The 12,093-nt window shown below is 45.4% G+C and overlaps 1 protein-coding gene across 1 annotated transcript in view; it reads right to left on the bottom strand.

The window, feature by feature from the left end:
- Positions 1 to 774: 774 nt before the first annotated feature.
- Positions 775 to 12,093, bottom strand: part of CLCN1 (chloride voltage-gated channel 1) — a 166,327-nt gene continuing 155,008 nt past the window's right edge. Inside the window, exons 22-23 of the mRNA XM_075348240.1 lie at positions 11,760 to 11,846; positions 775 to 6,166 (exon numbers count right to left, since the gene is read on the bottom strand). Of these exons, the coding sequence (XP_075204355.1) occupies positions 5,867 to 6,166; positions 11,760 to 11,846 (387 nt within the window). The 3' untranslated portion in view covers positions 775 to 5,866. The remainder of the gene's footprint in view (positions 6,167 to 11,759; positions 11,847 to 12,093) is intronic.

Genomic DNA, 12,093 nt, shown 5'->3' with positions numbered 1-12,093 from the left:
TATTGAATTGATGACGCCCTACAACTTTGTAATTCACTTTTTTCCTCTATCTCGTTCCGTTTTCGTGATAAAAATGCTAACTCCGTTGTTTTCTACCAGGTGGCGCTATAGGTGTTTTCATTGCATAGCACATGGCTACTTTACTATACCTAGACACCACTTCTATGCCTATAGCTGCCGCCGTTCTCAAGATAATGGTGGTGGACAGGATATGGGGGGACACACTGTATGAAGGTTCTAACACCTGAAAAGACAAATTGTATCACAACGAGAAAAGAGCATCTTGTTATACAGAGGTTGCATCTACCCCCAAAAATGGGACTCCTTAGATAAAATCACCAGTGAGTGGGGGGATACCAAAACATATTGTCATCTTCTACTACAGTGGTCACTTTTTAGGTGGAAGAGTGAGGTAGTGCACTTTTTGAAAACATTTTTTTAAAGCGTTTGTCCACCCCTTTACCATTGATGGCTTATCCTTAGGATGGGTCATCAATGTCTGATCGGTCGGGGTCTGACACCCGGCACCTCCACTGATCAGCTGTTCTCGGTGCCGGCGTTGGCCGGAAATGCTCAGTTCTGAAGCTGCTCCGTCTTCTGGTAGTGGCCGTGGCCGGGTACTGCACACCATTCAAATCAATGGCAGACGGCTGTGCAGTATCCGTCCCCGGCCGCTATCAGAAAACGGAGCAGCTCCAGAACTGAGCATTTCCTGCCGGCGGCGGCACTGAGAACAGCTGAATAGGGGGGGTGCGAGGTGTTGGACCCTGACCAATCAGACACTGATGACCTATCCTCAGGCGGGCTTTGCACACTACGACATCGCAGGTGCGATGTCGGTGGGGTCAAATTGAAAATGACGCACTTCCGGCATCGCAGGCGACATCGTAGTGTGTAAAGGCTCGATGATACGATTAACGAGCGCAAAAGCGTCGTAATTGTATCATCAGTGCAGCGTCGGCGTAATCCATGATTATGCTGACGCGACGGTCCGATGTTGTTCCTCGCTCCTGCGGCAGCACACATCGCTGTGTGTGAAGTCGCAGGAGCGAGGAACATCTCCTACCGGCGTCACCGCGGCTTCCGTAGAATATGTGGAAGGAAGGAGGTGGGCGGGATGTTTACATCCCACTCATCTCCGCCCTTCCGCTCCGATTGGCCGCCTGCCGTGTGACGTCGCAGTGACGCCGCACGACCCGCCCCCTTAATAAGGAGGCGGGTCGCCGGCCAGAGCGATGGTCGCAGGGCAGGTGAGTGCATGTGAAGCTGGCGTAGCGATAATTTTCGCTACGCCAGCTTTCACAAGCTATTGTACCTGCGACGGGGGCGGGGACTATCGCGTGCGACATCGCAGCATCGGCTTGCGATGTCGCAACGTGCAAAGCCCGCCTAAGGATTGCCATCAATGTAATAGTAATGGACAACCCCTTTAAGGCTACGGTTGTGAAAGATGCTCAATTGGGGGTCACTATAAATTAGGTAAATTCCAGTAGTTTTATTACAGCCCTTAAAGGGAAACTCAATTGCAAAATGTGGTTTCCCCGCAAATGGTGCCGTAACTGGTGAGCAGGTGCCAAAAAAGTGAGTTACAGATTTACAGTATGTTTGCATGCTGAGTTTTTGATGCAGACATTTTCTGCACCAAAATGTGCACCATGTGGCAGAAAAACGCACCAAAGAATGCATTTTTTGGTGGGGTTTTTGGTGCATTTTTGTGCCATGCGTTTTTTAGTGCTTTTTTTTGTGAAGTCAATGGCTGGAAAGGCTAAAAAACGCAAGAAAAAAAAACCTCCCCAACAATTGACAGGCTTCTTCTTTTTTCTGAACCCACAACTGCAATGAAAAAAAGAAGCAATGTGCGCACAGCGCTGCAGAATTCTCATTGACTTTGCTGGGATGAGGATAGACAAGCAAATTAGGGCAACAAACTGCGCCAAAGAACGCATAAAGAAATGCAGCGTGCGCTCTAAGCTTGTCATTTTTGCATGTACCTACATCTCTAGCGGTTTATAGCCCAGCGCTGGTTCATCCAGATAAGGTGCCATTGACAGTGCCAAGTAAAGGACTGGCTCCAATGCCTTTATTTTTATTCTGTTTTTAACACATTTTTGGGTAATTTGAGACGATATTAGGTGGGGAACATCTTTTTAATGACACTAAAAGGTCATAAAATATGTATGAAATAAGGAGACTCCGCATATATCCTGCAGCATCGATCACCATTGCAGAAGCACAGGCATTCTGCTGCCCTCTGGTGGCGGACATTGTGAACTGCACCTTTTATAATTCAATGTCTTTCTACAGAATAAAATGTGTTGGGTAAACCCACAATATTTATTTCCGTTCTTCCAGTTATGCTTTTCCAACTGTTCATCCTTTAATAAACGCTTCTTGTTTTAGGAATTTCCCTGACGCATGAGTTGCTCATTGGTCAAACTCTAATAACAGTCTCCCCTCTCGGTCATTATAATGAACGTGTATTTTAATAAATCTACTGATTTTTTTTTTTTATCTCACAAAATCAACAAGTGCAAGAGTCTATAAAAGCATGTTGCATCTTAGTAGAAAAATAAGACCATATAATACATCAGTGTGCGGTGACATTGCTCCGCAGGAGGGCTGCGTACCTCGCCAACTCTTCAAAGCTTTCATGTAACGTGAAGGACGGCTGCAAAATTATAACACTAGAAAAATGGCTGCTATTGTATTAAGACTTGGGGTGTCCTTAATTCTCCCGAACTCTACCATACACAACGATCGGACCGGTAAGATCCAGGACGTGACCTTATCCATACGACCCGAAGAGTGGGGGTGCAAGGATGAAAAATGAAGGAAAACGGGTTCAGCATTCACACAGTGCTCCTTCATAGTGTCCACTATACATAGAGATACATTACACTTAATATTATGATTTACTGGTTTTGGAAAAAATGCAAAAATTTTCAAAAAAATTGGCAAAAAGTGTATAATTTTAGTGAAATATTTAGCAAAAAAAAAGATAAATGAATGAGTTTTTAGTACAGGAAGAGGGTCAATTAAAATGTTGCAAAGATTTGTCCAAATTGTGTCCAGTAGCTTAAATCCATTCTTAGCCAATGCTACTAATTATATAGGCATTATATTTTATTTTACAAGATATTTTATATATATATATATATATATATATATATATATTATGTATAAAAAAATCTATATATGTGTATATATATATATATATATGTGTGTGTGTGTGTAAAAAAAGTATATATATATGTGTGTGTATACATATACACATATATATATATATATATATATATATATATATATATGTCACTGAAGCAATGGCAACAATTTGGCAGAACCACAATAAACATAAGGGTATGTTCACATGGAGTTTTGTAAAGAGGATCTTAATACAGAATTCATGCTAAAATCTACTTTGAAATTGCTTGGAAGAAGCTTAAAAACCACGGTTAGAGCGACAATCGGGTCAGAAGACCCACAGACAGAGCGGCATTCAGGTCAGGAGACCCTCGGACAGAGCAGCATTCAGGTCAGGAGACCCTCGGACAGAGCGGCATTCAGGTCAGGAGACCCTCGGACAGAGCGGCATTCAGGTCAGGAGATCCACGGACAGAGCGGCATTCAGGTCAGGAGACCCTCGGACAGAGCGGCATTCAGGTCAGGAGACCCTCGGACAGAGCGGCATTCAGGTCAGGAGACCCACGGACAGAGCGGTATTCAGGTCAGGAGACCCTTGGACAGAGCGGCATTCAGGTCAGGAGACCCATGGACAGAGCGGCATTCAGGTCAGGAGACCCACGGACAGAGCGGCATTCAGGTCAGGAGACCCTCGGACAGAGCGGCATTCAGGTCAGGAGACCCACGGACAGAGCGGCATTCAGGTCAGGAGACTTACGGACAGAGCGGCATTCAGGTCAGGAGACCCTCGGACAGAGCGGCATTCAGGTCAGGAGACCCTTGGACAGAGCGGCATTCAGGTCAGGAGACCCTCGGACAGAGCGGCATTCAGGTCAGGAGACCCTTGGACAGAGCGGCATTCAGGTCAGGAGACCCTTGGACAGAGCAGCATTCAGGTCAGGAGACCCTCGGACAGAGCGGCATTCAGGTCAGGAGACCCTTGGACAGAGCGGCCTTCAGGTCAGGAGACCCTCGGACAGAGCGGCATTCAGGTCAGGAGACCCTTGGACAGAGCGGCATTCAGGTCAGGAGACCCTCGGACAGAACGGCATTCAGGTCAGGAGACCCACAGACAGAGCGGCATTCAGGTCAGGAGACCCACAGACAGAGCAGCATTCAGGTCAGGAGACCCTCGGACAGAGCGACAATCGGGTCAGAAGACCCACAGACAGAGCGACAATCGGGTCAGAAGACCCACAGACAGAGCGGCATTCAGGTCAGGAGACCCACAGACAGAGCGACAATCGGGTCAGAAGACCCACAGACAGAGCGGCATTCAGGTCAGGAGACCCACGGACAGAGCGGCATTCAGGTCATTAATTCTTTGGTGCCTTTTCTGCGTTTTAATCACCACAAACAGCATCTTTTTGCCGTTTTTGTTCAAAACATTTGCAGCAGAAAAGAGCCAAATCCGCACCTTTTTCTACGCCCCATATCACGATAAAAAAAATACATAAAAAATCATGCTGATAGCGTGTCAAAAACAATATTAAAAAAAACCCACAGACTCGATTCATCATTTGCATGTTGTCTCGTGCTATTCGTTGCCGTTTTTGCACCATATTTCTCCATATGGCGCACAATGACCGTGAGAAAGACCTGCGCTTTACTTCCGCTGTTCAGCTAAATTATAGCAAAAGTTTCAGCAAAGTTTTCGGTAAACATGAGATCACCACAGGAGAACATTTGTGTCAAAATTTTGTGACTTTTTAAAAAAGTTCTAATTTATGAATCAGTCGAAAAGATTTGGAAACCAAAATGCCGAATATAAAAACAAACAAACCCTATATAAAACGGATTTTGCAAAAGGTGCAAAAAACTCCAAAAAATTAGATGAAAGAGAAAGTGTAAATGCAATAATCAATGGGGTCCTATTTGTTAGAAAACGCACAAAAATGACCTTTCCTTTATGAGCAGGTTTTAGATGTGGGTTTTTCAGCCCAAAAAAAATCCATGTCAAAAACTCCATGTGAACATACCCTTAGGCCACACAGAGCTATAGTCTCTGCCATGTGCATTTATAATGCTGTCTATATGGCGGAGGGGATATTTGGCTCATCTGATTCCCCTATAGTTCCACCCCTGCACTGTTTTTGGATAATGAGATTTGTTGCACCATTTCAGGCAGTTTGGTTTCGTCATTATCCTTCATTTTTGGGGCGCAGAGACCCCTCTTGTAACCACTGAGAAGTCCCCTCTCCGGATCATTGCCTATTTTTGTATTTACCGGTATAGAACGGCTTCTCGAACTGGAGAGAATTAGCCTTTTTCTCTAGCGCCCCCTATGTGTAGCTAATCTGTAAGACCCCAGCAGCTACCTATAGGTGGCGCTAGAGAGACCGATTTCTTCCTGGTGGAGAGTTCATATTTTCCAAAGAATGGTATATCTCCTCAATTAGGACCAGTAACCCCCCAGAATTGGTGTTTAAGATTCGGCTTCCGGTCGAGGAATGCAAAGCATTGACGTGAAGAAGAAAGAGTTCTTCAAGAACATTCTAAGAAATCTTCAAATTTCAAGAGTACTTAATGTAAGTATGAAGAGCAAGTGTCAGGATCGCCAAGGCCACCGGGCATACAAGCTTTGTCACCTCCATTCTAGGAGCCTTCAGAAAGTTCTCAGTGGTAGATCCAGCTTCTTCAGATACTGGATTCGGTCTCCAAGCCACCAAGGCGTCATGGACTGAGGTTACAAAGGCGCGTCCTCCTCACTGTGCTCTGAAAACCCTTGGAAGTCCTTCAGGATCTGCGATACGTTCTCCGATCCTTGACCCGACAGGTCATCCAGCTCCGAGTCTGGAGTCACTTCTGGAGAAGCTACAATTATGGGGTCATCAGGAACCATAGAAGGGTCAGGAGATGGAGGAACCTTGGGAACCGGTCTCTGGGATTCCTTTCGAGACAGGGTTCGACTGGCATCACGGAAACTGGCAAAAGGTGGACGGAGGCGAACGCCGGACTGGGCCGTTCCTTGAATGGCTTTTTGTAGCTAATGGAAAGATAAGAAGATCCAAAGTTACATTTGTGACCGATGTATAGAGCCTTGAAAAAGTATTCATACCCCACGAACGTTTCCACATTTTTTTCATGTTACACCAACAAACGTAAATGTATCTTATTGGAATTCTATGTGATACCAACACTAAGGGCAAGTATTCATGAGGTGTAACGGAAATGATACAAGGTTCTCTAAATATTTTAAAAATATACATTTGAAAATTGTGATTGCATTTGTACTCAGCCCCTTTGTACTCTTGATACCCCTAAATAAAGTTACTGATTGTCCCCAGAAGCCACAGAATTAACCGATTGAGTCCTACTATGTGTAATTTCTTCTCAGTATAACTACAGCTGTTCTGTGAAGACCTCAGAGGTTCTTGTGAGAACATCAGGGATTAAACAGCATCATGAAAACCAAGGAACACACCGGACAGGTCAGGGATAAAGAGGAGAAGAGGAGAGCAGTGTTAGGTTATAGAGAATAGCCCAAGCTCTGAACATCTCATGGACCACTGTTCAATCCATCATCCAAAAATGGAAGAAGTACGGCACAACTGCAAACCTACAAGACATGGCGTCCACCGAAAGAGAGACATGGCCATCCACCGAAACCAAGACATCGCCATCCACCGAAACTAACATCCCAAGAAGAAGGGCACTAATGAGAGAAGAAGCCGAGAGCCCCATGGTCCCTGGAGGAGCCGCAGAGATCACAGCTCAGGGGGAGAATCTGTCCAGAGGACGATTGTTAGTCGTATGCTCCACAAAGCTGCCCTTTATGGAAGAGCGGCAAGAAGATATAAAAAAGCAAAAACATAAGAAGTTCTATTTGCAGTTTGTGTAGTGAACACAAAGAGCAGTGGAAGAAGGTGCTCTGATCAGATGAGACCAAAGTAGAACTTTTTGGGATAAGTGTGAAATGCTATATGTGGTAGAAAATGCACATCACCCTGAAAACAACATCCCCACCATCACACATGGTGGAGGCAGCATCTTGCTATGGGGAGGCTTTTCTTCAGCAGGGGCAGGGAAGCCGGTCAGAGGTGATGGGAAGATGGATGTATATAAATAATCCTGGAGGAAAACCTGTTGGAAGCTGCAGAAGACTTGAGACCGGGGGGGGGGGGGGTGGGGGTAGGTTCACCTTCCAGCAGGACAAAGATCCTAAACATCCTGCAAAGCTATAGTGGAGGGTTTAGATCAAAGAATATTCCTGTGTGTGAGCGGCCGAGTCCCAGCCCAGACCCAAATCCACCGAGAACCTGTGACAACACGGAAACATTAATGATGGCAGACGTCTCCATCCAATCTCCCCGAGCGAGAGTGAGTGTGCAAAAAAGAAGGGGACAATGTCACCTCTAGATGTGCAAAGCTGCAGAGACAGAACCCAAAAGACAGAGAAAGGTGGTCCTACAAAGTATTCACTCAGGGGGCTGAACACTAATGCAAGACAGAGAAAGGTGGTCCTAAAAAGTACTGACTCAGGTGCTGAATACTAATGCAGGACAGAGAAAGGTGGTCCTACAAAGTACTGACTCCAGGAGCTGAATACTAATGCAAGACAGAGAAATGTGGTCCTACAAAGTACTGACTCAAGGGGGTGAATACTAATGCAAGACAGAGAAAGGTGGTCTTACAAAGTACTGACTTCAGGGGGTGAATACTAATGCAAGACAGAGAAAGGTGGTCCTACAAAGTACTGACTCCAGGGGCTGAATACTAATGCAAGACGGAGAAATGTGGTCCTACAAAGTACTGACTCCAGGGGGTGAATACTAATGCAATACAGAGAAAGGTGGTCCTACAAAGTACTGACTCCAGGGGGTGAATACTAATGCAAGACAGAGAAATGTGGTCTTACAAAGTACTGACTCCAGGGGCTGAATACTAATGCAAGATGGAGAAAGGTGGTCCTACAAAGTACTGACTCCAGGGGGTGAATACTAATGCAATACAGAGAAATGTGGTCTTACAAAGTACTGACTGCAGGGGTGAAAAAATGTACATCACACTTGTCAGATTTATATTTTTAAAATATTTAGAAAACCAGGACTCATTTCCTTTACACTTCACAGATACTTGTACTTAATGTTGGTATTATAAAAAAAATGCAAATAAAATACTTTTAAGTTTGTGGGTATAATGTTAAAAAATGTGGAAAGTTCTCAGGGTATATTAATATAAAAAATAAAATTGAAATTTTATAAAAATCTGCGCCACTCCAAGTTTTTATAAATCAATTAGTATTATGTAATAATAATAATAATAATAATAATAATAATAATAAAAAAATAGGATTTATAGACCAAAAGGAAAGATATACATTTTTTAAATTGTTTCCTTTTTTATTTTTTCAATAGAGACAACTATAAACACTCAAACTAAATAAAAATCAAGTAATAAGTAAAAAATGCGCATACAAGATAATAAATCACAGCTACAAATAGGTTATAAGTGTGCAAAAACAAGCCCCGGCCGGTGTTTTTATTTTTTTCTACACTTATAACCTATTTGTGGCTGTGATTTATTATCTTGTATGTGCATTTTTTACTTATTACTTGATTTTTATTTAATTTGAGAGTTTATAGTTGTCTCTATTGAAAAAATAAAAAAGGAAACAATTTAAAAAAATCTATATCTTTCCTTTTGGTCTATAAATCCTATTTTTACATAATATTAAGTGATTTATAAAAACTTGGAGTGGCGCAGATTTTTATAAAATTTCAATTTTATTTTTTGTATTAATTTTCCCTTGGCAAATTAACGGTGTTTGCCAGTATCTAGCTGCCAACCAAGTTATAGAGTTTAGCGCTGGTATTATCTTCTTAGATATACTATTGTAGTTCTCAGGGTATGATTACTTTTTCAAGGCACTGTAAATTTGAACAAGACAATGGTGTCTTTATCAGCAAAATGTTAAAAATTTGTTGCAATAAACCAATGAAACAAGAACAATATAAATTGCTGAATACAAGTAATATACAACAAGGTTTCTCAAAAATAAGCACAACATGCCACTCTCACGGACCACTGCCATCTCAGAATTAATCAACACCTTGTGACTAGGAACTTACATACTTAGTAGAGCCGCTTTGGCTGTTATGACCTGCTGCCCTTGTAGCGGCTATGAATTTCTGCCCCTCTGGTTGTTATGATCTGATGGCCCACTGACTGTTGTGACCTGCTGCCCATCTGACTGTATATGACCTGCTGCCCCGCTGACTGTTATGACCTGCTGCCCCGCTGACTGTTATGACCTGCTGCCCCGCTGACTGTTATGACCTGCTGCTCCGCTGACTGTTATGACCTGCTGCCCCGCTGACTGTTATGACCTGCTGCTCCGCTGACTGTTATGACCTGCTGCTCCTCTGGCTGTTATGACCTGCTGCTCCTCTGACTGTTATGACCTGCTGCCCCGCTGACTGTTATGACCTGCTGCTCCTCTGGCTGTTATGACCTGCTACCCCACTGGCTGTTATGACCTGCTGCTCCTCTGAATGTTATGACCTGCTGCCCCGCTGACTGTTATGACCTACTGCTCCTCTGACTGTTATGACCTGCTGCCCCGCTGACTTTTATGACCTGCTGCCCCGCTGACTGTTATGACCTGCTGCCCATCTGACTGTTATGACCTGCTGCCCCGCTGACTGTTATGATCTGCTGCTCCTCTGACTGTTATGACCAGCTGCTCCTCTGACTGTTATGACCTGCTGCTCCTCTGGCTGTTATGACCTGCTGCCCCTGTGGCTGTTATGACCTGTTGCCCCCCTGGCTGTTATGACCTGCGGCCCCTCTGACTGTTATGACCTGCTGCTCCTCTGGCTGTTATGACCTGCTGCTCCTCTGACTGTTATGACCTGCTGCTCCTCTGGCTGTTATGACCTGCTGCTCCTCTGACTGTTATGACCTGCTGCCCCTCTGACTGTTATGACCTGCTGCTCCTCTGACTGTTATGACCTGCTGCCCCTCTGACTGTTATGACCTGCTGCCCCTGTGGCTGTTATGACCTGCTGCCCCTGTGGCTGTTATGACCTGCGGCCCCTCTGACTGTTATGACCTGCTGCTCCTCTGACTGTTATGACCTGCTGCTCCTCTGGCTGTTATGACCTGCTGCCCCTGTGGCTGTTATGACCTGCTGCCCCTCTGGCTGTTATGACCTGCGGCCCCTCTGGCTGTTATGACCTGCGGCCCCTCTGACTGTTATGACCTGCTGCCCCTGTGGCTGTTATGACCTGCTGCCCCTGTGACTGTTATGACCTGCTGCCCCCCTGGCTGTTATGACCTGCTGCTCCTCTGGCTGTTATGACCTGCTGCCCCTGTGGCTGTTATGACCTGCTGCCCCCCTGGCTGTTATGACCTGCTGCTCCTCTGGCTGTTATGACCTGCTGCCCCTGTGGCTGTTATGACCTGCTGCCCCTGTGACTGTTATGACCTGCTGCCCCCCTGGCTGTTATGACCTGCTGCTCCTCTGGCTGTTATGACCTGCTGCCCCTGTGGCTGTTATGACCTGCTGCCCCTGTGGCTGTTATGACCTGCTGCCCCCCTGGCTGTTATGACCTGCTGCTCCTCTGGCTGTTATGACCTGCTGCCCCTCTGACTGTTATGATCTGCTGCTCCTCTGGCTGTTATGACCTGCTGCCCCCCTGGCTGTTATGACCTGCTGCTCCTCTGGCTGTTATGACCTGCTGCCCCTCTGGCTGTTATGACCTGCTGCTCCTCTGGCTGTTATGACATGCTGCCCCTGTGGCTGTTATGACCTGCTGCCCCTCTGGCTGTTATGACCTGCTGCCCCCCTGGCTGTTATGACCTGCTGCCCCTGTGGCTGTTATGACCTGCTGCCCCTCTGGCTGTTATGACCTGCTGCTCCTCTTACTGTTGTCACTTCTTTTCCGCAGGTACCTGCGGTTTTGCCATTGATAATGGTTAAAATCCACAAGGACAAAATCGCAGAAAAAACGCACCAAACTGTGGTAAAACCGCATGTGGATTTTGGATGCATTTTTTTGCTGCAGGTGCGGAATTCTGCCAGAGGGTGCGTATTTTGCTTAAGAAACATCTACCCAGTGCGCACAGACCCTTAATGGCAAAACCGCAGGTACCCGCAGAAAAGAAGTGACATGCTACAGAAATTCTGCAGCAAAACCCGTAGGGAAAAAAATGCAGAATGCGCACACCATTTTGGATTTCCCATAGATTTTTGCTGGGGAAGTACTGCATGAACATTATCAACAAAAACCGCACCTTTTCTGCAGCAAAACCATGGCAAATCCGCAGCAAAAACCGCAATGTGCGCACAGGGCCTAAAGTAGATAAGAAAACCCCTCCCGGACCTTGTAGTATTAATCTGCGGCATCGTCGTGGCTCAATCTCCAGACACACATTGAGCTGCATTCAAAACGCTGCGGAAAGTGCAGATTGGCAGATGACGGCAGAATTTTGATTACAGCTCTGGATGTGACAGGAGCAGGAGACGTGAGCTCTGCTGAGTGCGGCAGGAGGAGGGGTATTTTTAGCCGCAGTCACATTACGGCCCGTGTTTACTGGACTCAATTTCGCTGATGCCCCTCTAATCTTTCTCTCACCTCTTTCAGGGCGATCACCCCTCTCAGTTTCCCTCCGCTCGTGATAAACGCCTGGCTGAGGCCGAGGAGGGAGAAGAGCGTGTGCGTCTGCAAAGGAGGAAGGGAAAGCACAAAACATTCAAAAATATAAAAAAAAAACAAAAAACAAATAAACCAAAAATTGTATTATTTTTTGTTTGATTTTTGCCATTCAGAAAGTAAAAAAGCTTTTTTGTTAATAGGAAACCATCAGCAAGCAGCTGCTGTCAGATCGGTTCCCCTTTTGTATCTCTTGTGTCATCCTATAATAAATGGGCCATAGGATTGATTGACATGCTGTAAGAACCCGGCATTC

This window comes from Anomaloglossus baeobatrachus, chromosome 5, assembly GCF_048569485.1.
Source record: "Anomaloglossus baeobatrachus isolate aAnoBae1 chromosome 5, aAnoBae1.hap1, whole genome shotgun sequence".
NCBI lineage: Eukaryota > Metazoa > Chordata > Amphibia > Anura > Aromobatidae > Anomaloglossus > Anomaloglossus baeobatrachus.
This window is presented reverse-complemented; position numbering and strand designations above follow the sequence as displayed.